General features: G+C 51.4%; 1 protein-coding gene across 2 annotated transcripts; it reads right to left on the reverse strand.

Moving 5' to 3' along the window:
* Positions 1–472: 472 nt before the first annotated feature.
* On the reverse strand, positions 473–16,247 carry P2RX5 (purinergic receptor P2X 5). 2 transcript variants are annotated; one of them, XM_037492739.2, is made up of 13 exons: positions 16,078–16,247; positions 11,938–12,088; positions 11,291–11,362; positions 11,005–11,080; positions 10,828–10,924; positions 10,536–10,616; positions 10,119–10,257; positions 9,519–9,652; positions 9,016–9,109; positions 8,800–8,865; positions 6,584–6,666; positions 5,590–5,757; positions 473–4,013 (listed from the first exon to the last, which is right to left on the reverse strand). In XM_037492739.2, the coding sequence occupies exons 1-13, from the start codon at positions 16,212–16,214 to the stop codon at positions 3,935–3,937; spliced, it is 1,377 nt and encodes a 458-aa protein (XP_037348636.1). In that variant the 5' UTR covers positions 16,215–16,247; the 3' UTR covers positions 473–3,934. The 2 variants fall into 2 exon arrangements, with proteins under 2 accessions (XP_037348636.1, XP_037348637.1); XM_037492740.2 differs by lacking the exon at positions 5,590–5,757.
* Between the last annotated feature and the right edge of the window lie 9,046 nt (positions 16,248–25,293).

Here is a 25,293-nt window from a genome sequence, read left to right on the forward strand (position 1 = left end):
CTGCCTAGTCCTCTCACTGCCTTCTCTGAGTAGGAAGGCAGGGTACACCCCTCAGGCCCAGTAAGATGGAAAGAGGAGGAGGGGTGTTAAATGAGCTCATTAACTTAACCATTCCCTTTATTGTTAGACAGTAAGGTTGTTTGAAATGTTCACTATTAAAAATACTGCAATAATGTTTTCACACCTATATCATTTTTTAGGAAATTTATATAGTGTGAGATTAAAAACTTGATTTCAAATACCTTCAGTTTTATCTGGTCACACATTTAATGAAAAGTACCAGTTTTGTCAGTGCTTTCCTAGTCTTTTAATATTTACTCCTTTAAAGTTTTCTTTCCTTTGAATTTCTTTGCAAGATGTTCCTTGTTAGGAACATTTTGGTTCCTAATTGCTTCTTGTGTCTCCACTTGGTACTGACTTCTTATACATTCCTCCAAAACTCAAAGACCATGAAGATATGAAGGGGGAAAAATCAGAACACATTTAAAGTTAACAGCTTTTATTGTTTAATAATCAAATAAAAAGTCACAGAATATATACATTGGGCAGATTCCAGGAAACGTTTGCCATCTTCCCTGCCTTTAATTCTGCATAATGGCCTAAGGGGAAACAGGTGGCAGAAAGAGATGTCTTTTGGTGAGTGTTCTTCGGTCCACTGGTATACTATTCACCTCTGAAGGAATTTATGTGTCTTGGAGGGAGGGGGCAGGTTGGAACCAAGTGCAGCCCTTTTCTAGACATGCATGATGCCATCCAAGTTGGGTGATTTGGGGATTCTTCAGGGCATTGTAGACCTTAACTGAGGTGCTTAATCCCTAGAGGTAGTCACACTCCCAGTTTATTATTGTTCCCCCCATGGGGCAGCCAGCCACTGAGAAAAGAACTGATGAGGCAGCAGAGGCAGAAAGGCAGCTACGACTGGTCAGTCCTGATAACCCGTGCATCAGGAATAGAGGGCATTTTGCTCTTTCATGGTTGGTCCCCATGATGGCACATGGATAGCACCCAATTTACACATTGCCTGTTGGCCAGCATCTCAGTAAATCCTAGGCCTCAGGAAAATAATATGTAGATGGCTTGAGGCAAGGGCCTGGACATAAGCACAGGAATTCATGTGATCCTGGAATGTCAACTTGGAAGAGCTCTTGAGGCTGGCATATTCATCTTCCTGATGAGATAACCAGTGCCTTGAGACAGAGGGCCTTTCCAAATTTGGAGAATCCACGTTCCCATTTCTCATTTCAGAATGAGTTTCTGTGAGGTCAATGAGCCTCCCACTCACTCATGCAAAAAAACAAGGTGGGGGCAGGGGTGAGGAGGGCTCAGCAAAAGCAAGGAAACTTTGGCAACACCATCAGAAGCTATAATGGAGGTCACTGGCTTCCTGGCCTGTCATAGTGAGGCCTTCTGGAGAGCTTTACTGAACTCGAAACAGGTTAAGTCTATGCTGGTCAAATTTAATAGGGCGACCCTTAAAAAAATTCAGCCTGATGAAGAGAAAGCCTCACAAAACCAGCTCTAGTCACACTGCATCCAGTACCTCCATAGCATCTCTGCCAAAGCATGGTTTTTACAGGAGTGGTTCCCTTGGCAGGAATGCTTCTGCGCCTGGTTGGACTGCTACTAACCTTGCAGATTTCCACTGACATGTCACTTCCATGGGGAATCTGGCTATTCCTCACTAAAAATCCTGAAGGCGCCTTACTCAGTGGCTGTGTACATGACCATTGATTAAGTTCAGCTCCCCACTAGACTAAGCATGCAGTCGGAGTGCTGTGTGGCCCCCTACTGGGTCACTATCATTTAGTCCAACATCTGACTTAATAGGTGCTCAATAAATATTTGCTGACTGACTAACTGTAAGAAGACATGGTCAATTCTATATAATATAAAATAGTATGGGGCCTCCCCTGGTGGCGCAGGTGGTTGAGCGCCGCTCTGTGAAGCTGCCCGCAGCCTCGGCGGTGCCGGTTCGATCCCAGCCTGCGGGTGAGGGTCCCACATGGCGCGGCAGACCTCTCCTGACTCGCCCGCTGCTCCCCTCAGCAGTGTATTTCGTCAGTCTGCCTGTTCTGTCCCCGCTCTGTCTCTGGTGAATCCTCTCACCTTCCCGTGTATCTGGTCTGTACCCCGGTTCTTGTATAAAAATAAATAAATCTTTAAAAAAAAAAAAAAAATAGTATGGCTGTTCTCAGGTTCTGTGGCTGCTAAGCAATTCAGAAACATGTGAAAAGAAACCAGACCAGCTTCTAGGCAACTATAATATAACCCTTTTTACTTCCTCCCAAACATAAAAGTAACATGCTTAATCCTCAAATCCAAGGACTTGCTTTAGTGAGGAAGTGAAGCGCCACAGTGGATCGCCCAGAAATGTGTCAGTCTTTTCTCAAAGAGCAGGAGGGCCATGCTGCCAGGTTACCAGGTGCCAAGGTGAGGGAGCTCGGGATTCTGGGCCCAGGCCCCTCTTTACACAGGGACTGCTGAGACACAGGAGAGGGGGAAAGGGAGCTAGCCAGAACTTAAGCATCTCCCATTGTGTCTCTTTCTGACCGAGGAGACTTGGTCTGATGTGCAGGCATGAGGAAAAATTCATTTCCTATGGGAGATTGTAGGTAACCAAGAGGATTTTCAGCAAAACAAAGGAACCTCTTGAAATTGGTAACATAGGTTGCCTCAGAAAACAGGGTGTAAGGGAAATTTTTCACCATCTGTGCTTTTGGACCTTTTACATTTTGAATCATAAGTATTACCTAATTGAACTACATTACAAAGAAATAATGCCACTTTGCTGGGGGTGAGGAGGGGCGGGGAGGATCCTCTCTAGGTAGCACAGGTGACCTAGAAATTGGTGCCACCCTCAGAACTAGGACTTTGCATCTCAACCACTGCTTAGCACCGAAATCACCTGGGATTGTTGTTGAAATGCAGGTTCTGATTTAGGAATTGGGAGGGGCCTGAGGCCGCATTTCTAACAAACTCCCAGGTGATGCCGCTGCTGCCTGTCCAGGGACCACACCTGGAGCCACTGAGGGAGGAAAGCCGAGTTCTGCAGCGGGGAGAGGGGGTGGGATGGGAAAGACGGGGCAGGCATGAGGGGTGAGGGTGGCCCTAAAAACTTTCCACCTGCCAGGTGAACCCCATCAATTACTTAATTAACCCTGACTGAGCCTTTGAGGAAAGAGGGAGGGTTGTCAGGCAGGGACACCAGCCCTGATGCAAGCAAGATAGATGCTCTGCCCAGAGCTTCACAAGCTCTGGATGCAGACTGGAGCATAGGCCTCCCTGCCTCCTTCCCACTCCCTTATCTAGAAGCCCTATGGCCTGCCTCAGCCCTCCAGGACCCCCAGCTGCCTTCTGATGGGTCTTCTTTAACCACCTTTAAATTTCATCCTTGGGGGCAAGGCCAAATATCCCTTTGGATGCTGACCATAGCCTTTCTCTGAGGAGCCATCATTCTCTGCAGGGATTTGTGAAAGTCTCAGCTGAAGCTGAAGAAAGGCCAGAGAGGCTGGGCCAGGCTGTAATGGCTCTGGACAGAAGCCCCTCCCTGAGGGGTTGGTCATGGGCTCATTTTAGTGTCTCTTGGATGGGGCTCAGGCCACACAGCAGGCATCCAAAGTGTTTACGTATATAGGAATGAATGTCCAACTGTGTTCAGAAAAAAATAAAAACTCTCTAGAACCACCCAGGCCCCTGGCCTGCCTCCTTTCCATCTCCAAGGCCTCCTCTTCCAAAACTGAGCTACTCTGGCCAGTAGCTCAGTAGCTCCCCACCCCACACAACAAAGAGTTTGTACCAGGATTCTGAAGTACAGGAGAGACGCCTGTGCCTGAGATCCCCCGTCCAGTGCCGCACAAAGGGGACTTTGCAGTTCAGAGCTGGGCTTTCTGCCCCCAGAGTCTTCACCAAATCTGCTCTCGGCCAGCACCTCAGGCTATGCCTCCACTGTCTGCGTGTTCTGCGTGTTCTTCGGCTGCTTCGCATTCCCCTTTCCATTCCCAGGGTGGCTATACCTGGGGGAGGGAGGGGAGGCACACAGAAGAGAGTTGGGAAAGCCTCCCTAAAGGTAGACCCCACCCCCAGTAGCCTCTGGCTGGTGCACTGCAGGCAGGCAAAGCATTTAGAGAGGCAGTTGGTGGGGGTCACTGGCAGCAGGTCAGACACATGTAGATGCTCAGGCTGAGGCTCTAGAGCCGCCCCAACAAAGAGCAGCAACTGTAATGACAGCCCAGGTGAGGCTGGGTCGAGACCCACAGGGTAGCCATTCTTCCCTCTGACAGGCTAAGGAGCTTAGGGCAGTACCTGAGAAGTGACAGCTCAGATAGCTCACGGGAGGCTGCTGAGCCTCAGTACCCCAGGGGATCCCCCAGCCTTCACTGCCTCTTTGCCTGGGCTGCTGCAGCCCCCAGCCCTCCATCTGTCTTCCCTCATTGCTCTCCATCCCATTCCATTTCTCTCCATCCCTACCCACATCTGCCTTCCAGCTGTGGCTGCCAACCCTAGAGTCAGCACAGAATGAAAGCTGGGGGTAGAGGAAAGCCCACCGTAGGACAGTTACCTCCTGGGACATGGTTTATAAAGAGGACAGCCACGGAACCCTAGTCTTGACAGAGCAGAAAGGACCCCTATGGCCAGCCCTCACTGCGGGGGGAAAAAAAAGGAGAAAACAGGATCCTCTTCTCCAGGGCTCAATCAGGGCTCAGGGCTGGGATTCAATCTAGGCAAGTAAGGCAGGCTGGCCTGAAGCCTCTGTTCCTGGAGGGCGCCATGGTGCCTGTCCAGAACCCACCATCTGCAGTTCTCATTCCCAGAGCCTCCAGAAAGTCTTCCCCCAAAGTCTGGGTCAGAGCCTCTGGCCCCTTCCTTTCTGTCCACAGACATCAGGATTTCCCACTCACCCTGTGTTCATCTGGCTTGCGTGCGCGCACACACACACACACACACACACAGAGGCACACAGGCTTGGCCAGTCACCTGCTCCAGGACACACAGCAAGGCAGAGGCAGCACATGGCTAAGGCAGCTGCAGAATTCCCACATGGAAAAGGGGCATAAGGAAGTCAGGGCATGGTGGGTGGAGGGGGTTGGGGGAGGCTGGATAAGGCAGAATAATTTGATGCAGAACTATTCAGATACACACTGCCCAGGTTCAAATCGCAGCTCTGCCATTCATTAGCCATGTGAGGAGCAAGTTACTTAACCTTCCTGTGCCTCAGTTTCCTCCTTAGTAGAGGAGGGAATGTTAGTGTCCACCTCATTAAGGGCTGAAAAGCGTTAACATACAGAGAGCTCAGAGCAGTGCCGGACAGAATAAGCCTGAGGACATAATAGTGCTGTTACTATCTCAAGCTGGGGTAGCACAGCAAGCAGGCAGGTTTGTGGTTACTTAGGGGTATTGGGGGTCTAGTGGGGATCATGAAGGGGCTGAAGCACCAGTAGCATCCCCTCCCCTTAGAGTTTAGCTGGAATCCAGGGCTCTCCTGGGTCCTCAATAACATGCCTTGTGACCAGGTCACTCCAGAGCAGGCAGCAGAGTAGCCAGCTGTGTCTTCCAGACTGGGTGTTGGCCCTCTGCCCAGCAACCCCTCACCTGGACTTGGGGAGCTGTGGGCACTCGCAACCACTCCCCTTCTGGCTACTGCCTCCATCTTGTGCCTCAGGCTGCTCCGGCAGCCCCGACCCCGCCTCCTCATATTCTGCCTCTGGGGTCTCAGCCTGCTTCGAGGACTCTGCAAGCCCATCGAAGACCCCTCGGTCCCTGGGCAGGACACAACCTGTTAACCCTGACCTTAGGAGCCCAAACCTCCTCCCCCGACTGGCAGGGGTGGGCCCTGAGGAGTCACTTGCCAGTTGGAGGCACCCCTCTTCCTCCAGCAACTCAAGACTGAGGTTCGGTTGAGGCAGTTGACTCAGGCTCACCCACAGCCCATTGTCCCAGGCTGTGGTGGGTCTGAGGAGCCCCCTGGTGCCTGGCCAGGGCCCACCATCTGCGATTCCCCATCCTAGTCCCAGATGGATCCTCTGGGAAGCCTTTCCCAGTGGCTGGGATAAGCCCTTTGCCTTTTCCTCCCACCTAGAAACATCAGGATTACCCACTCATACCTTGTTCCACTGTCCTGAAACACACATACACACGCACACACACACAGCCTAGGAGAGTCTGGGAATACGACCCCTAAAAACAAATCTTTTTCTCCCCTTACCTCTCCAAATTACCTCAACCCTAACCTACCAGGACCTCTAAGTCCAAGAACCCTAAAATTAAACTGCATATATAAACCAACTCTCTTATTCCAGAGAGAGAAACTGAGGGTCAAGGAGACCTGGGACTTGTCCACAGTCATATGTGGAGACAGTGCCAAAACTGGGCCTGGAAACCAGGTCTCCTGCCCTCAGCCTGTGGTGGCCTTTTCTTCTGTCAGCTTCCCCAGGACAGAATCCAATTGTATATAGTCCTTACCCAGAAGATTCCAGCTTCCCCAGCTTACCAGGGGAGCACCCCATGGTTTAGCCCTGTCCCCACACCCCAGCATCAGTATCAAACCAAAGTGAAGGTTCCAAGCCAGGGAGAAAGCATAACTGACCTTACTGTCTCGTACTTCTTGTCACGGTAAAAGTAGCTTTTTTTAATGAAGTAGATGAGTACCAGGTCACAGATGAAAGACCCCTGCAATAGAGTTGGGGTTCCTGACTCAACATCCTAGATTTCAGGGGAGCACCCAGACACCTGTACTTACCACTTAGGTGATCCTCCACAACCTCTGAGGGGTGGGGAAGCAGGGCTCAAAAGAGGCACCTTTGTCCAAGGCCATAGGCCGGGGCATCACAGTTAACCTAGAGTCCATCTGACCCCATAGTCAAGCACCCCGCAATTACAATGACCGCATCAAATCACGTCTTCAGCAAATGTTTGCTGAGCTCTCGCCACAGGCCAGGTGCTGCACTGGGGTGCAGGGGAAGTGAAGACAATGGGACTGTCTGGGGACTCTCCCTCTGGTGGCAGAGACAAGCATGCAAATTATGACAGAGCCACCTGACCTGCACTAGGGAGAGGAGCAAGGGGAGCAGAGAGAAGAGGATTTGACTCAGCCTGGGGAGGAACATCTGGGCTGAGTGTGGAGGGCTGAACAAGGGTTTATAAAAGGGGGTGGGGGGATACAAGAAGGGCATTACAGAAGTAGGAGCGAGTTTATCATGCTTGGGCTGTTCCATAGGGCCTGCAGGGGACACTTACAGAGAGGCAGATGGGGACCAAGGACTGTAAAATTTAGAATGTCTTCTAGGCTTTGGTAGGAATCCCTTAGAGGGAGACACTGAAGGACTGTGAATGGGGCAATACCCCACCAGAACTGTGGCATTTTAGAAAGATTCCTCTGGTAGTCAGTGAGAGAGGTGGACTGGAGGGGATAGAAACAACAAGGACACGACAGCGGTGGTCAAGGGGACAGGAGCTAACAGCTAAACCCACAAACGTGTGCACGCATGCGCCTCAGGCCAGAGCCAGGCTCGTGCAATACACATCTTCCCCACCAGAGGGCGCTCCACCCACAGCCCCGAGGGGCGGGCGAGGGGCGGGCGAGGGGTTGACGGATGGGTCCATAGGTGAGCCTGGTCCTGGGCCGCAGGGCACTCCCCACCCCTCCTTGCCCCAGGAATGTTACTTATCAGTCCTTGTTCCACAGAGAACATTCCTTCCAAGCCCAACCAGCTGTACCATCATTTTTCCCATTACCTGCATTTTCACACGCAAGTCTCCCAGATGTCCCTGTTCCGATTTTACCCATAGAAGAAACGGAGAGCTAAAGGTGGCGCCACGCCCCCCCACCCCCGCCCCCAGCTAAAGAAGGGCACAGGTACGAGCCTGCAGGGTGCCCTAACAGTGATGTTTGGAGTGAAGAACCATTTGGGGCTCACTTTCATCGCCCTCACTTCAGTCCCCTCAGGAGGTTGGCCTCTGAATCCTGTTACAGGACAGTTTTCCTAATCTCAAAAAGCCCATCCTAGCCCCTCCCAGAGGCCTCCCATTGGGTCTTTTGTGGTCACTGGGGCAGAGGATTGAGGGAAGAGGCTGCCAAAAACCCTGGCAAGGGGCCAGCCACTCACAACTCCAGGACAAAGGGGCGTGAAGAGATTTGGGGAACCTTTCTCTGCCCTCCAGCAGTACTTCCTCTGCTGTGAGCCCTCTGGGCCTAGAGGGAGGGACAGACCTGAGGAAGGGCCACACTGACTCCCCTGCCTCTCACCTTTTTACCCAGTGGTTCTTAACTGGGGGTGATTTTGCCCACCACCACCACCACCACCACCCCCCCCTAGTGGACATTTGACAATGTCTGGAAACATTTTGGGGCACCACAACTAGGAGAGGTGGAGTTGCTGGCATCTAGTGAGTAGAGACTGGGGGTGCTGAAACATCTTACAATGCACACACAGCCCCCCCCCCAAAAAAAAAAGAAGTTTCTGACCCTAAATATCAACAAGGTTACAGCTGAGAAACACTATATAGCTGCAATGGCAATGAGGCTTAAAAAGTTCAGGAGCTAATGCAAGATGCCAGCACCCTACTCTTCCCCAGCCCCCACACCTCCTCCCCTCCAGCCCCTCCCACCTCCCAGAGCTCCAGGCAGATGACTCTGGCTTTGGAAAGAGAGACAGGCAGTCACAGCCACCTGAGGGATGCGGGAGGGTGTAAGTTCCAGAAGGCCCTCTTCACCCACACCCTGCTCATTCGCCAGCTCTGGTTCTTTCTTGGACATGGGGACAGCTCCTCTGGGGCAGTTGCGAAGGTAGGAGAGATACTCACAATTCCCATGAGCGCCACCCCAGAGCCCACGTTGATGATCGTGGGGATGATGCTGAACTTCCCTGCCTGAAGCACAGAAAGACAGCTGGGGAGGTGGGGGGGCCAGGGAGCACAGCGGCCTCCCCAGGGCCTTTTCCATGCCCCCGTCCCCACCACAGCTGCCCAGCCTCAGGATGGGAGAAGCCCCTACCCCCAGCACTCCCCATCCATACACACCTTGCCGACCACCATCACATCAAAGCGGATCCCATAGGCTTTGATGAGGGTGCGGAACTCCACCCCAGCAGCATCTTGGTAGTATTTGGCAAACCTGAGGGAGACACGACTCAGGGGAGATCTCAGCTTAGCTGGCCTTCCCCACTTGGCAGCACACGCTAGGCTGCTTTAGCGATGTATAAGCACTCCCGGGACCCCGACTCAGCAGCCCCAGGAGCGTGTCAAACCCTCCTGCTGACATTACATCAAAGATTCATCCAGGTCCTTGAAATCCTAGCTGGACAGTCCTCAAGAGGCAAGGGCTGCCCTACTACACGATGGGGCAATCCTCGTCCCCATCAAAGCTCCTTTGGAGCTCACCCAGCAGAAAAGCCAGGCCTCGGCTCCCTGCACCTCCTCACTGACATCCACCCCCAGGGAGGGGTGTCTCAGTGCTGGCACTGTCCCAGGAAAGGACACAAAAGGTGGTCAGGTCACAAGGTGGCAGGCCCAGCCCCAGTTACCTGAAGTTATACCCAGCGGAGATGGAGCTTTCTGAAAAAGTATCCAGACGGTTAAAAGAATAGCGAGGGTTGCATTCAGAGGGCGCTTTATCAAGATCACAGTCCCATTCAATCTTAATTCCTATCACACCACCCTTGATGAAAAGGAGGCAAAAATCAGTGCACAGAACTCTGGCAACGGACAGAAATTCTTCATGGAGAGCTGGACAAGACGGGGGTGGTGCCCAGGCACGAGGTAGAAGGCCCAAGGTGGAAGTCACCTCTGAGTGACAAGGAGCTCATCACTGACAGCTCCCAGCCAGCATCCTCTTTACCTCATGCTTCAGGGGAGAAGGGGACTACCCAAGGGAGCGCCCTCTAGGGGACAGGTCCCCTACAGGAGAGAGGGCTCCTGATGGGTGTCAGCTGATGCCCCAAGAACTAAGAACCAGGCTGCAGTACTAAGAGGACCCCTCACCTAGTGCCCAAGGCCTCGTGCAGGCACAGCTGGCCTGGCCATGTCACAGCTGGGTCAGGTGACTGCAGGACCAGCCCACCCCATAGGCCCCCACACCTCGTTGCCTAGCCCAGCCCAGGGAGGGCTGGCAACACACCACCCACCTGCAGCGCCAGCTTCGTGAAGTTGCTCCCCGCCCAGCGGACCATGGACCCCAGGCGGAAGATGGGGCAGTAGGGGTTCTTGAGGTCATATTGACAGGACTTCAGGAAAGTTCTGTCTTTGGTGTCCAGCACATTGGTCCTGTGTGGAGGCCATGAACAGCCAATGAAATGAAAGTGAGACTTGCTGTTCCCTGGCCAGGGTCACTGGGCCCCTCAGCCAGCACAGGCCGAGTTCCTGACTTCAGCCCCTACCTGAGTCCTGACGGCTCCCCAGACCCTTCTTACATCCTTACATTGAGGGACAGAGTCCACCCCAGTATCACCCACGGTTCATTCTGGCACAGATGCCACACACACACCATGCACAAGGGCCTGCCGAGCCCCCTCCCCGATCCCCAGTAGCCAAGCCCCACGTACTTGGAGAAGTTAAATTTGGGGAAACGAATGAAATTCTTTATGTAAATGGTGAAGTCTTCAGCCTTGCTCAGGAGCGGCTTCCTGAAAACCAAGCCGGGACAGTCTGTCCAGGAGGCTCTGCCCCCATCTTCCGTCCCTCCCCCAGGCCTGGGTCCCCTTAATCCTTGGCCGAGGACAGTTCGTGGCTCATGTTGGGGTGGTCCCGAGAATGAGGATCCCAGAGGGCATGTCTCCACCAATAAGATGGGACCTACTGCCCAGGATGGGGCACCCCAAGGCCACGGCCACTCACGTGGGCCTGGAGTTTGTCTCCACTGGGCACCAGGCGAAGATCTCACAGGTGCCAATTGGCATATTCTGTGCCAGCAGGCAGCGGCCAGTCCTCACCCCTGCAGAGGTGACAGGGTCAATGCCAGAAGCCTCCAACTCCAAACCCCTCTGCCCCAGCCCAGGCCACTCTTGGCTTCACCATTTCCAGCCAAAACAGGCTCCCCTGAAGGGCAGTCACTGTCCTTGTAGCAGGCGGCTCCAGGAATGTCTTCACTCTGCCGGGAGAAAAAGGGGCGGGTGGGAGTTCCCCACAGGAGCCCAGCTCAGAGCAAGGTCCCACCTGAGTTAGGACAAGGGTTCTCCCCCTGCCTGGGGTCACACACCCTGTGGGAACCCGCATCTCCCCCAAACCATGCAGTTACTACCCCAGGGCACACACCCGGAGCCCTCCCACCCACTCCCCGGCTCTCTGTGCCAAGTCAAACCTCAGCGCAGACTGCCTGCCGCTGCTTGGGGGTCACGATCAAGTTGGTGACTACGAAGAAGACGTTCTCTCCCTGAGGAACCAGAGAGGGGTTGAGGAACCCCCTGCTTTCTTGGGGGCCCTTCCCGTGGCTACCTGGCAGGGGATGGGGTGTCTGCAGGATATTGGGGATAATAGGGCTCCCAAATTCGTGGATCCCGCCCATCTGCCCAATGACCTCAGAGTCCTTGAGACCTTTGATAGGTCCCATCGAGGCCTACAACCCCAAACTGTCCCCCACTTCCCACAAATCCCTATTCGCACCTCAACCCTGGAATCCAAGTCCAGAGCTGGGAAGGGGAAACCATTCTCAGCAGCAGAGGCTAATCTACAGGAAGGGTTCTCTGTGCCAGGCCCCCTGACTCCCAGTGACCTACATGTTCTCTGGGCACCACTGGTCTCAACAGGCTCAGGGCTTGTTGGGAACTGAGTAGGACCATAAGGCACAAAGAGAGGGGTTGGTGTGGGGCAGCATCTGGGCAGGGTCTCTAGCTCCTGGGCAAGAGAGGCAATGAACAGAGGCCCCAGGTCCCGGAGGAGTTTCCCGTATGACCCTCCCCCTCAGTCAGGTCCCGCAGCCTGGGCCGCAGTGCCAGGTAGGGCTCAGACCTGGGGTGGGATGACGTAGTCGACAACATCCCAGACCCGCTTCCCAAGCTCCGAGGTGTTGGTGAAGGCCACACCCTTGACTTTGGTGATGATACTGCTCTGCAGAGAGGTGTCGGTGTCTTGGTAACCCTTCTTCACCAGGAACACCCAGCTGCAGGAAGGGGCCCAGCAGGTGGGCGTCAGCCTCAATGTGGCCCTCAGGGAAGTTTCCCAGACCCAAGGTGGGGTAGAGACACAAGGTGGGGCAGGGTCACAACTCCCACAGCTGGGGAAACCCATCCTGCAAGCAGCAGAGGCGACAGGCAAGCCTAGAGGCAAGAGACTCTGCTCCAAGGAAGGGGGCCCTGCAACCAGGCAGGCCTGGGACGAAACCTTGCCACCCACCACCTGGCCGGTGACCTCAGGAGCCAACTCCAGGAGTTACTAGCGGGATGAGGGCGCCTCCCTCCTGGGGGTGGGAGAAAAGGGCGTATAATCTGAAACTAGTCATCAGGGGACCTCAGACAAGAACAAAGGGAGGAGCATTCTACAACATAGGGCTGCAAAATCCGGCTGGACTTCATCAGAATTAAGAACTTCTGTGCATCAAATGATACTATCAAATGATACTAAGAAAGTGAAAAAAATAACCTACAGGATGGGAGATAATATCTGCAAATCATGTAACTGACTTGCAAGAGCCTAGTATCCAAAATATGGAAAGAACACTCAACTCAACATGGAGAAGAGAAATAACCCAACTGTAAATGGGACCAAGGATTTGAATAGACATTTGTCGAATACAAAAAACAGACAAAACAAAACCTATATAAATGACTAATAAGGACATGAAAAGAGGCTCAGCATCACTGGTCGTAAAGGAAATACAAATCAAAAACACCAGGAGATATTACTTCACACCCAACAGCATGGCTGTCAGCTGCTGTTGCCGGAAACAGACTGGTAGTTCCTCAAAAGGTGGCAACCCAGCAACTCCACTCCTAAGTATATCCCAAGAGAAATGAAGACATAGGTCCACACCAAAACTGTGGATAAATATTCCTAGTACTTTGCAGATGATATATTATATATATGTATATGTAGGATATATTATATATATGTGTGTAAGCTATTTATATATAAATATATATATTTATATAAAAATATATAAAATATATGTGTGTAGGCTATTTATATATATTTTTTTATATATATATAAAATCCTAAAGATTCCATCAAAACAAAAAAAAAACCTGATAGAACTAAGAGATGAATTAAGTAAAGTGTTATTCCTAACAGGTAAAATGCAGAGACGGTCCAAATGCCCAAGCGCCATCATGGGGCACTTTTGGTCAAGAAGGAAGTCCTGATTCACGCCAGGCCATGGAGAAGCCCTGCGAGGTCTGAGAGGCAGACCCCAGAGAGAGAAAGGTCACATAATGTGTGATCTGACTCGTCTGACATCCAGAATAGGCAACTCCACAGAGACAGAAAGACCACTGGTCAGGAGGGGAGAGTCAGGAATGACTGTTAATAGATACAGGTTTCTTTCGGGGCAGAAATGTTGGCAGAAACATTCTGGAGTTAGAGAGCGGTGATGGTTGTACAACATGTAAATGTACTAAAAATCCACTCGACTGAATCATTTAAATGGTTTAAATATTGGATTATATGTATGAGAATTATTTCAATTTTAAAATGTTTTTTTAAAAAATCCTGTCCTCTTCGGATAATGTCAACATCTTGAAATACAAAGACGGACTCAGGAAAAATTCCAGATTAAAGAGGACCTGAGAACTGAATGCAAGGCATGATTTCAGATTTTTTTTTTTGGATAAAGGTAATTATTGGGGACAATTTATAAAAGGTCTATATATAGCTTAGATAATATTATTTCAACACTAACTTCCTAATTTTCATACTTAAACCTGGCTAAATAACCTTTCATTTACACACCGATTTAGGAGTAAAGGGGCGTCATGTCTTCATTCTACTCTTAACAGTGAAAAATGCTCCTCCTATGTATGGGGGGGGGGCGAGAAAAAGGGAAGAAAGCACAAATGTAGAAAAATGTTAACATTTGGGGAATCTAAGTGAGAGGAATAAAATGTTTTTGTGCTCTTCTTTTATAACTTTTCTATAAGGCTAAAATTATGTCAAAACAAAAAATTTGTGTAATGCGATCACACATAAATTGCTCAGCACACGGACCGCCTGGCATAGACCGCCTGGCATAGAGCCAGGGCTCAAGCAATGCAAGTCATCACCTTACTGTTGACACGACCATTAATGTTGAGAATGACTTTGCTAAAGTTGGGGGGACTAAGGCCAGGAAGTGGCCTGCCTGAGGTCGTGCAGTAGTGGTGTGGGATGCCCTGCACCTCCCAAAGTGTGGCCTCTTCCACCTAAGGCCTCTGCACCTGTGCGCGCATGGCCTCTCTATGCACCTAGGTGTGTGTGAAAGATTTGGATAAGGCACTCCCGCATGACTGCCTTGAGACAATGGCCCACATCACGAGGTGGCCAGGGACACCTAGATAGCCACTGACTGTATGGTCAGGGTCCGAGATGGTCTGGAGTAGCTCGGAAATGACACCAAGCACCTGCACGGGAAGTCCTCCCTGTGTAAGTGATGGACATGTCCCCTCCTGCTCCCCATAAAATTGATTACCCACTGATTCCTTTGAATTTCTGTTCCCCATAAAGATGAATACCCTTTTTTTTCCCCTGGACCCTGCTTCTCCTGCCATTGTCAAATAATCAATCATGCTTGTTCATTATTACCAAATAGATAGCAAGAGGGCTGCTCACTGAGCAGCAGAGTCTTGCCTTGCAAACCTGCTCCATGACTCGCCCCTCAAACATGTCCCCGGGAGCGTGCTGGCGTGCTCCTGACCACCAGACCAGGGTGCCAGGGTCCTCTGTTCAGGGGGTGCCCACCAGGATGCATCCCCCTCCTCAGCTCTGGGTGCAGAGTTGGTATGTCCTAGACTCCCCCATCTTTAAAGGACTCTAAGGGACTGTGACACTTGAGCTGACCAGTCACTTTAGGATGACACACTGGGGTTGGCTTGGATGGAAACATTTAGCCAATACAACATTCATTCACTCATTCATTTCATACCGATTCGCTAAGCATTTCAGCAACACTAGACCCCGTCATCACAGCATCCCTAAACTGGCAGGGAGTCAGATGCCGACATTAAGCAAGTGATCCCCAAAATAAGCATGTAATTACACTGTGGGAATGCCAAGGAGGAAGAGGAGAGGGAGCTATGGGAGAATCCAGGTCTGGAGGGTCGACAGGTGCTAACCAAGTAGAGAAGGAAAGGTCCGCCTGGCTGAGAAACAGCATGTCCAAAGGCCCTCTGGCAAGAGGCAGCCAGCTACCTGAGGGATGAAGTTCATGGTGTGCTGGCCTTGGCCTCCAGGAGGGAGAACGCTGAGGCCAGGCCTGCCCTCCCAGTCAGGAATAATGACTCAACTGGCATTTACTGAAGGTGTAAGACAGGCACAGCCGCATCCCAGCCATCTGGTGTCATTACCTCCCACCTCAGGAGGAAGACTGCCTGGCTGAGCAACTCCAAGGAACTGGCAGGGTGGAAGATGAAGCTGGGTAGGGGGTAGAGGGTGCTGGGCAGGACCCCCACCTGGATACCGGAGGCCAGCCACTGGTGGGGTGAGCTGACCAGAGGGAGTTCTGGGACATGCCAGGCTCATGAGTTGCCCCAGTGCGAAGCTTGGCACTGAGCTCAGTGATTATAAATAACCTCTCCGGCGCCTGGGCTAGCACCAGACCAAGGCCCAGGGACACTCCCGGGGCACAGCTGCAACCCACCCCTGCATCCCTCCTCCCTTCCCACAACCCTAACCCTGGGGCCCCAGCCCTAGAGGAAAGAGCTGACCATGGAAGGCCTCGAAAATCAAGGAACCAAAAGCCACTGCTGGCATCTCATCACCTCCAGAGCTGGGGCTCCCTCCTTGTCCCCCCACCCTTACACCCAAGGGCCCAAGGAGGGACCCCTCCCCAAGCAGAGCCATCAGCCCAGCCCCAGAGGAAACCAAGCACATACAGCCAATTACTGGGGGGGGGGGGGGGAGTAGGGGAGAAGGCCCAGCTGCGCCCGCCCCCGCCTCCCCCAGAGCCCAGGAAGAACTCACATCACCAAGTACGCCAGGATGGAGAGCTGCACCAGCCGGTAGAGCAGGCCCACCTTCTTGTTCTTGACGATGACATACTTTTCGGTCTTGTAGTCGAAGAGCGACTGGTAGAGCCCCTTGCAGCCCGCCTGCCCCATGCTGCTGCCTCCCGGCGCGGCTCACCCTGCAGCCTCTCCCGGGCGCGCGGACGGCGCGGCCACAAGCGCGCCGCATGGAGGCCGCCCGGCGCTCGCCGCCCCCCTGCCCCCACCAGGCGCCCGCGGCGGCCGCGCGGCTCTGACCTCGGCTCCCACCGCTCGGGGCGGCCGCAGGGCCCGAGCGCGCCGCCGCCCACCGCCGTGGCTAAGAATAATGACAACGCGGGGGCCGGCGGGGGCTCGCACCGCGACCTTGTCCCGCCCGGGACGCCGCCGGCCGCGGGCCTGAGGAGCCGGCAGGCGGGAGGGGAAGGGGGCAGTGCGGGGGCGCAGCGCCCCTTGGCTTACTCCTGAGTTGGTCTCCGGGTTCCTGCTGTTGACTCGATGGGGAAACCGAAAGGAGAGGCAGGTGGAGGTGCGGAAGGGGTGGGCGCGTGTAGAGAGACGCAGCAGGACTCTTGCTGCTTCAGGCTCAGGCTGGGGGACTCGAGACCCGCCCCCACGGGCCGGATGTGGGGCCCTACAGGCAGCACTTGCTGCGGGGTCACCAGCCCACGCTGCTGGTCGGGTGCCGAGCAGGCGCCGGTGCCTGCGGCGCCCCACACCCCCGGAGAAATGGGGGTGAGGCCAGGCGTAGCGTCGGGAATCTGCCTGGAGGGAAGGCGAGCTCCAGCTGTCTGCGCTTCCACTTCCAAAGCGAGGGTTCAGGCTGCCAGGCCCCAGACGCTCACACTGATGGTTTATATGAGAGAGAGGCTGGGAGCCTGCGTGGGGTGGGCATCTTGGAGACGGGTTTTAAAATGGGACCGCCACAGAGGGGGTGGTGCGGGGTGGGGGGGTGTTGTGTTTCCTGCTTGCTATCCTCCTGCCATCTGACCAGGAGCAGTCCTGCTCTTCTCCCCCCTCCTGTTCCTTCCCTGAACCACAGACTCTGGGAGTTGGAAGAGGCCTAACGTTCAACAGGTGTGAAGCAAACCCCCCAGGGCTGTAGGTCTCTGTGGAACCAAGCTTAGCCGGGGTTTCGCCATTTTTTATATCCTCCACCTTGATATGTTAGTCCTTGCCCAGCCGCATTCCGGAGATAGTTTCAACAGTTACAACCCTCACTCCACTTGGTGACGAAAAAGCAGACCACCCCAGATGCCAATGAGGGCAGACCTATCCATAAATGGGACAGCATCTCTAACCATCCCATCAGTTTAAAACTGTAACCGCGCGCGCCAAAATCCTTTGTAGTAGCCAATGAGTATTTGCCAGCTTGTTTCAGAATTCACGCCTGCTTGTGACCCTATTTAAGACCCCTGCTTCCCCTGTTCTGGGCTCTGGGTATCTGCCACTGCGTTGGTAGGTGCCGCGAGCCCAGACTCGAGTCTGTAATAAACTTTTGTGTTTGCATCGGCTGTCTTTGGATTCTTGGCGTCTATGCTCTCTGAGTCTGCTGATCTTGGGCACAACAGTCTCCAGTTTTGGAACATATGGAAACCATTTGGAAGGAAAATGCAGGCTCCGGGGCCCTGCCCCTACTCCTTTCATTCGCTAAGTGTAGGATGAGGACTCAAGTCTGTAGTTTGCCATCTTTCATCAATTTCAGCTCAAAGTGGCCCCCCACCCCAATCACTTTCTATCCCCCCCCTTTTTTTAATTTGTTGATTACTTATTACTCTTCTTTACCCCAAATATCTGGGTTTCATAGTTCAGGGACAAAGGTCAGTGACAAACTTCCATGGAACTGAACCCAAAGAAATTCTTTATGTTCCAAAATCACTTTGCACTCGGAAAGATACCAGCCTCTTCTCAAAATCGTTCACGGAGTCCTAATTCAATGGAAATCTGCAGGTGCGTTTTTTTCTTAGCTCAGCCACAGCAAACTTAGGAAAGCTGCAGCCCCCAGGGATGTGAATGATCCAGCAACATGACCCAGAGGCTCCGGACCAGAAGGCTGTGTACCTGAGGTTTCGTCAAAGCACTGCAAGCCCTTGGGTCATGTCAAAAACGGGAAAAAGACTCCACGCAGGCTGCACATGCCAAATATCTGTAGTCACCCTCCCTCCACATGGCTGGGCCAGCCTACAACACCAAGTTAGGCCTAGCTCTCTCTCTACCCAAAGGGGAGAAGAGATCTTTGCTTTTTAATTTGCATTTTAAAAAGCAAAATCAGAGATATTTCCAAATTCAAGATAAATTCTCCACTTGAGAAAAAAATGCCTGTGGTTTCTGAGTGAAGGTTTTCTAGTTTTTACCATCTCAGTAGACTTAGGGCCCCAAGGAAGGCACCAGCACCATTTAAGTGATCTTTACCACCATTTCCACATTTGCCGGCACTCACCACTTGCCCAGCACTACTGAAAAGGCCTCCTTGTGTATAAGCTCACTTTCCCGTCACAACACCCTATGTGGTTGGTATGATTATTCTCGTTTCTCCTAAGAGGCCAGAGGTGGCCATGACCGTAGGAATCTGGGCTAGAATGTGAATCCAGGCAGTCTGGCTCCCCAGCCCAAGAAATCATCTCCATGTCCCCCTGTAGAGGCAGGAATGGACACAGGGCAGGTTTTCTATGATCCCATGCAGACGGGGTAAAGGAGGAATCAGAGTCCTCAGTGGTTTTGCAGGTTTTTATTGGGATTACCAGGTACACAGCAGGCAGGGGTGCTGGGGGGCTGGGAGGCTGGCAAGCCTCCCAGCCCCCAGCAAGGCTTCACTCTATCTGGGCTCTCCGGCATTCTCTGCTTCTCTCTCAGCTTCTGCTACTTCTTTCTCAGCTTCTCTTTCGGCTTCTGCTGCTTCTGGCGTCCCTGTGACGCCGCCCTTAAAAGCATAGTCTTAGCCCAGGTGAATCCCACCTACATATGTCCACACCCTACTCCAGGTGGCCGCCATCAGGCATGCCTTCAGGACCAAAGGGTTTCCTCATCTATCCTAATGGCGGGAGGGCAGAAAAGCCTGATACTTTGTACCTTACCCTACAAATGTGGACTCAAAGACTTTTCTCTTTTTACATCATCTCTCTTGCTCCTAAGACTTGCCAAATTTCTATGTGGTTTGGACCCATTCTTAGGGCCCTCTTGATCTGCCCTGGGTGCTGGAGCTAGTAAAAAGCATGGCAGGTTCTCAAGTGTCTGGAAGAGAGACAAAGAACCCTCTCCCCAAAGAAATGTGGGGGTTCTAATTCAGGGAACAGGCCCTCCTGCCTGATTCTGTGTCCCCATACTCTTCTCCTTTTATGAGCTTTATAGATTATAAGGGACTGAGTATGGTAGAATGGGGTGACCCTTGAGATGCAGAAGGGGATCACCCCTCAATCAAAAAAACCTCCCATTCTCTAGGAAGTGAGGAGGTCCTAAGCGGGGAACCGCTGGCTGCAGATGGGGTGCTAGAGCAGTAGCATCACTGTTCCCATCAGCAGTTTGGAAGTGTCAGCTGGTCACTCTGCAGTCTCCCAAGCCAGGTTTTTCCCCTTGTATAGGCAGGAGGGGACAGTGCAGATTCTCTATGGCCCGAGCAGACGAAGTAAAGGAAGAGGGAGAGTCCTGGAGGCCTCAGTGGCTTTTGCAGGCTTTTATTGGGATTTACCAGGTACACAGCAGGCAGGGGTGCTGGGGGGCTGGGAGGCTGCCAGGCCTCCCAGCCGCCAGCTAGTCTTCACTCTATCTGGGCTCTCCGGCATTCTCTGGTGATTTCTGCTGCTCTCGTGGTTCTGCGCTCTGCTCTCCCTCTGTTTCGTGGTTCTTGCGTTTGTTCTCTCTGTTCTATTCTCTTATGCTGGCGTCTCTCTAATGCCCTTATAACCCCAGTCTTAGCCCAGGTGAATCCCATCTACCTATGCCCACTCCCTACTCCAGGTGCCCGCCATCAGGCATGCCTTCAGGACCACAGGGATCCATCATCAATCCTAATGGAGGGAGGGCAGAAAAGCCTGATACTTTACTTACCCTACACCCCTCCAGCCCAAGTGAGGGCTCCCCTAGACTGAAAGTCTAACAGACTCACAAAAGGCTCTTCAAAAGCTACAGGAAACAACACATACATGAGGAAAACACAAATCCCATAAGCTAATGGACTTCCTGGAGTAGAGGTTCAGATGTTAATTACACATAGTGAATGGGAGTCTTTCCCACCCAAAGGACAGGAGGTCTCATACAAGGCCCAGATGTAGGCAATTCAGTCTGTCCTAGGGCACAGAGGCCTCCCTAACCACAAGATGAGAAGGACCTTCCTGCAAAACCCAAGGGCCTTCCTTAGCGCCTGGATGGTGTGGAAGGGCCTCGAGTGGGAAATGCTCAGGAGGGAGAGGGCTTCGGAGAGGCGCCACAAAGCAATCTCTCCTTTAATTTTTCTTTTGCTCTGGCAGCCCAGAGCAAATGCCCATTAATAGGCATTACCTGTCCATTTAAGACGCAGCAGCTGCATTATTAATGTTGTTTCAATAAGTCAATAGGAAAAAGGAAACTCCTCTCGGCGGGAGTATTTCTGAGTCCATCAGCAGCTCCTGAGACCTATCTTAATTGAAGGGTTGTTAACTCATTACAACTGGACCTGAGGAAGAACTATAATGAGGTTGCCAACACTTCCATAAGAGTCAAATGCTAATCCAGGCACTAAAAAGGAGTAAGATTCAAACTCAAGTCAATCAAATCCATAAAGCAGCAAGGTTCTAAGAGTACACCTCAGAGCAAAGTTCATTCTCTTCTCCCTCTCGCTCCCTGCAGTGCTTCCCCCAACAACCTTTGTGAAATTCCTCACAGCCATCTTCTCTCCCCTCTCAGGTTTACAGGACTAGAGCAGTAATGACACAATAAGCAGGAAATCCTCACAGTCACCATACACTACTGGCTTTTCAAAGCTCCTTGTACACAGATCTTCCATGGATTCTTATTCTTTATTGCAGTCACTGACCTCACTTGTCCCTCCAGCCTCACATGCCCCATTATGCACAAGGCTTCTGTCGAATCTTCTTACACGCTGTAGGGTAAAGAAAATATCAGGCTTTTCTGCCCTTCCGCCATCAGGATAGATGATGGATCCTTGTCCTGAATGCATGCCTGATGGCGGGCACCTGGAATAGGGTGTGGGCATAGGTAGATGGGATTCAGCTGAGCTAAGACTGTGCTTTTAAGGGCAGCGTCAGGGGGACGCCAGCAGCAGCAGCAGTAGAAGCTGAAGCCGAAGCCGAAGCCGAAAAGGAAGCCGAGAAGCAGCAGAAGGAACTCCAGAGAGCTCAGATAGAGTGAAGACTTGCTGGGGGCTGGGAGGCCTGCCAGCCTCCCAGCCCCCCAGCCAGCACCCCTGCCTGCCATGTGCCTGGTGAACCCCAATAAAAGACCTGCAAAAAACCATTGAGGACTCTGACTCCTCCTTTACCCAGTCTGCATGGGATCAGAAAACCTGCACTGTGCCCAGTCCGTCCCTTACACACGCTTTATCACATTTCCAACCTCCATGTCTCTGCCAAGCTGGACTCTCAATCCTCCGTGCTTGGAGGCATAGTTTACAGGCATCTATCCCCTTTCTTAAAGCCTCCTGGATTGCTCTCCTAAATCCCCAAAGGGCAGGATCTATATGATTCGGGGAGTGACAACGGGGGGCCTACCTGTTGTACAAGGCTTGAAGGCAGGAAAGTGTTTTACCATTTTGTACCCAGAGCCGTCATCAAGTAGGTAAACAGGTAGGGGCTTTTCTGCCCACCCGCCGTTAGGATCGATGAGGGAACCCTGTGGTCCTGAATGCATGCCTGATGGCGGGCACCTGGAGTGGGTACACCCGGGCTAATACTGTGCTTTTAAGGGCGGCATCATGGGGATGCCAGTAGAAGCCAAAAGAGAAACTGAAAGAGAAGCTGAGAAGCAGCAGAATGAACAGAAGAGCAAAGAAGCAGAGAGAAGGCCAGAGAGCCCAGATAGAGTGAAGACTTGCTGGGGGCTGGGAGGCCTGCCAGCCTCCTGGCCCTCCAGCACCCCTGCCTGCCATGTGCCTGGTAAACCCCAATAAAAACCTGCAAAAAGCCACTGAGGACTGACTCCTCCTTTATCCGGTCTGCATGGGATCAGAAAACCTGCTCAGTGGTCAGTCCTGACCTTACAGTAACCTTTCAGACAAGGGGAGGAGGAAGGAAGGGGAAGAAAAACTGATTACTCTGCCTCCGCCTATTAACCTGCATCTGGGGTGGAGTGATTTAAGTATTTTTATGTGTACATTCATAGATTTCAACAGGTATAATTCTACCAGAACATTAAGTGAAATTTGTCTCCTAAAGCACTTATTAGTCATCAGGACTCTAAGTCTGTCTGAGGGCTACCCACGGATGAGCAAACCCTGGGGTCCCACAACTAGTGTCTCTCAGGGCGGGCCTCTTGCATCAAAATCACCTGGAGTGCCTGCCAAAAAAAGCAGATTCACAAGCCCAAGCCGGGTTGGGGAATCAGAGCCTTTAGCAGGTAGGCCAAGGAAACTGAACAGCTGAGTTCTGTCCCCAACTCCTCTGCTGGGCAAACTTTGCAAACTACTCTCACCGGGGCTGTCACCTGCATCTTTCCACCTCTGACAGAGCATTTATGAGAAAACATTAGACCTGGAGACCCAACACCCTTCCTTCCACAGATAGTAATAATGACTGTGCCAGGTACTAGCCCAGTGGCCTTAGGCAAGTTGTTTCCTCCTCTGTAAAACAGAGTTGATGCTGCCTAGAGTAATCATTAAGATTAGCTTCGATCAATTATGTAAGAAAATAAATAATTGGGGAAAAAAAGATCAGCTGCAAAAGTACCAAGTCCAGGGCAAGACAAATGAATTTATTAGATGGATCAGAGTATATAGAGTCAGAGGTCTGTGAAGTTAGATGGAAAAAATTTTGCATCTAGCAAAATTCAACATTTCTTTCAATTATGAACGTGGACAACCACCATAGTATTAGCAGTACCTGTGCCCTAGAAAGTGCCTGTAGCAGGCCTTCCTGGTGGCACAAGGGGTTAAGCACTGCACTATGAAGCAATTTGCAGCCTCTGTAGCACGAGTTCAATCCCCGGCTGGCCAGGGAGCAACCTACATGGCGCAGCAGACCTCTCCTGTCTCGCCCGCTGCTCCCCTCAGCAGTGTATTTCAGTCAATCTGCCTGTTCTGTTCCCCCGCTCTGTTGTTGGTGGATCCTCTCACCCCCCCCCCCCCCGCATCTCTGGCCTGTACCCCAGCTCTTGTATGCATAAATAAATAAATCTTTAAAAAAAAAAGTGCCTGTATCAATAGAAAGGACAGATTTTTCCATCACATCACAGCTATCGTGGCTATGTGAATGACATTTAAAGCTCATCACTACTTTAGGAGAAGTGATGTAGTTATCAGAATGCTGGTTTAATGCATTAATAAAGAAGCACATGTATTTCCATAGCATACATGTAAAAAAAGTCTGATCATTACAGGCACACCTTGGAGACTTTATGGGTGGGATTCCAGACCGCTGCAATAAAGCAAACATTGCAATAAAGTGAGTCACGTGCATTTTTGGTTTCCCAGTGCTTATAAAATATATGCATATGTTTACATATGCTATATAGTCTATTATGCATGCAACAGGGCTGTCTTTTTAAAATGTACATACCTTAATTAAAAAATACTTTATTGCTAAAAATGCTACCATCATCAGAGCTGTTGGAAAATGGTGCCCTCAGAATTGCTGAACACAGGGTGACTTTGTAAAAAGTGCAGTATCTGTCTAGAGCAATAAAGTAAAGTGCAATAAAGTGAGGTATGCCTTTACTTCAATATAATTGGTTCTTTGCAAACTTTTTTGTATTTAAAACATGCTGATGGTTAGCTATTGTCTATTTAGCTATGTTGCGCTACCTCTTGAACTGAATACAACTGCCCTTCCTGAAGTGATTAAACATTTCCCTACATTCCCTTGACTAAATCTGTTCTTAGACTTACGGTAAAATTTTGACACTATTACAAGGCTGTAATTATGGCTAAGAGGCCCACAAATACTTGAATCTTGATCTTAACCAAATACTCTTCCTTGTAAGGGTACCAGAGAGATGCCTAGAGCAATACACCAGTGCAGATTAAGACTGCCGGGTTCCATCACATGAAACTCCCCTTTCTCAAAATCTCATCAGGCCCAAATGGTTTGACAAATTCAGGCTTTCACAACCGCTCGATTCCATGCCTCCAACAACCAAATCCAAAGTTCAGATATTACTGAGTGGTCTGTAACAGGGGAAATGAAAACAGAGAAACCCCAAGGGGCAAAACTTCTCTCCATGCCAGAGCCCAGCTGGCCCATTAGTCCTCTTCTGGCTGGGACAGTAGCCCCACAACATGACCCACTGTCGTTGAATCTACACTTTGGTACTTCCTGCTCCCAGCCAGAGGAGGGTGAGAAGGAAACAGGAAAGGCTTGGCCCGAGAAAGGCATCTTTCAGAAGAAAGACAAGGTCTTGGCCCAAGCCACAGTGCATGAATTTGCTCATCTAACCATGTCTCAGCTGCAGTCTCCTCTCCCCCTCAGACTGTCCCTTTTGTAGTCTATGGCTGCACTGGCCTAACTCTGTCAGATCAACCCAGTCAACAGCTCACAGATGGGAAATAGAAAACTTGACAGTAGCCTAAATAAATATAATTTATTTATGTCTTATTGACAATAAGAAAGTATAAAAATAGGGCTGCGAGTCATCTACAGAACTGAAAACCTGGACACAACTCCTAAGTCCGACGACAGGGAAATATGTAAGTACCCTTACCTCTTTCTTTCCTTCAAAGGCAAATCCCACTGAAACTGCCCAAGAAATATAAATGGGGGTGGGAGAGAAGAAGGCCTGCAGCGGCACCGGTTCAGAGAACAGTATAATAAAGGGGGGGGGGATTTAAAGAAAGTCCCAAAAGAAATGAAGCAGATGGAATCAGAATGATAGGAAAGCTGATCATGCCAGAGAGATTTAACACGGGCAAAATGCAGGGCTCCAGAAGTGGATGGGTTTCCCCAGCCAAGCCCCAGAAAGTGCCCAGATGCAGAGCAGCTGAGGTTGAAGGCAGGGGCAGGCTGAGGGGCAGGAGTGGAAGCCATGCAAAGCAGTCCCATCAAAGTCATGC

Source organism: Talpa occidentalis, unplaced genomic scaffold (genome assembly GCF_014898055.3).
Source record: "Talpa occidentalis isolate TD23 unplaced genomic scaffold, MPIMG_talOcc4v2.1 talOcc4.7, whole genome shotgun sequence".
NCBI lineage: Eukaryota > Metazoa > Chordata > Mammalia > Eulipotyphla > Talpidae > Talpa > Talpa occidentalis.

Coding starts and splice junctions, on each gene's coding strand:
- P2RX5 (XM_037492739.2), bottom strand. CDS start 16,214: ATGGGGCAGGCGGGCTGCAAGGGGCTCTACCAGTCGCTCTTCGACTAC. Junction 11,363..11,937: donor ACTACGTCATCCCACCCCAG/GTCTGAGCCCTA, acceptor CTGGTTCCTCAG/GGAGAGAACGTCTTCTTCGT. Junction 6,667..8,799: donor GGGTGGCGCTCATGGGAATT/GTGAGTATCTCT, acceptor ACTCTATTGCAG/GGGTCTTTCATCTGTGACCT.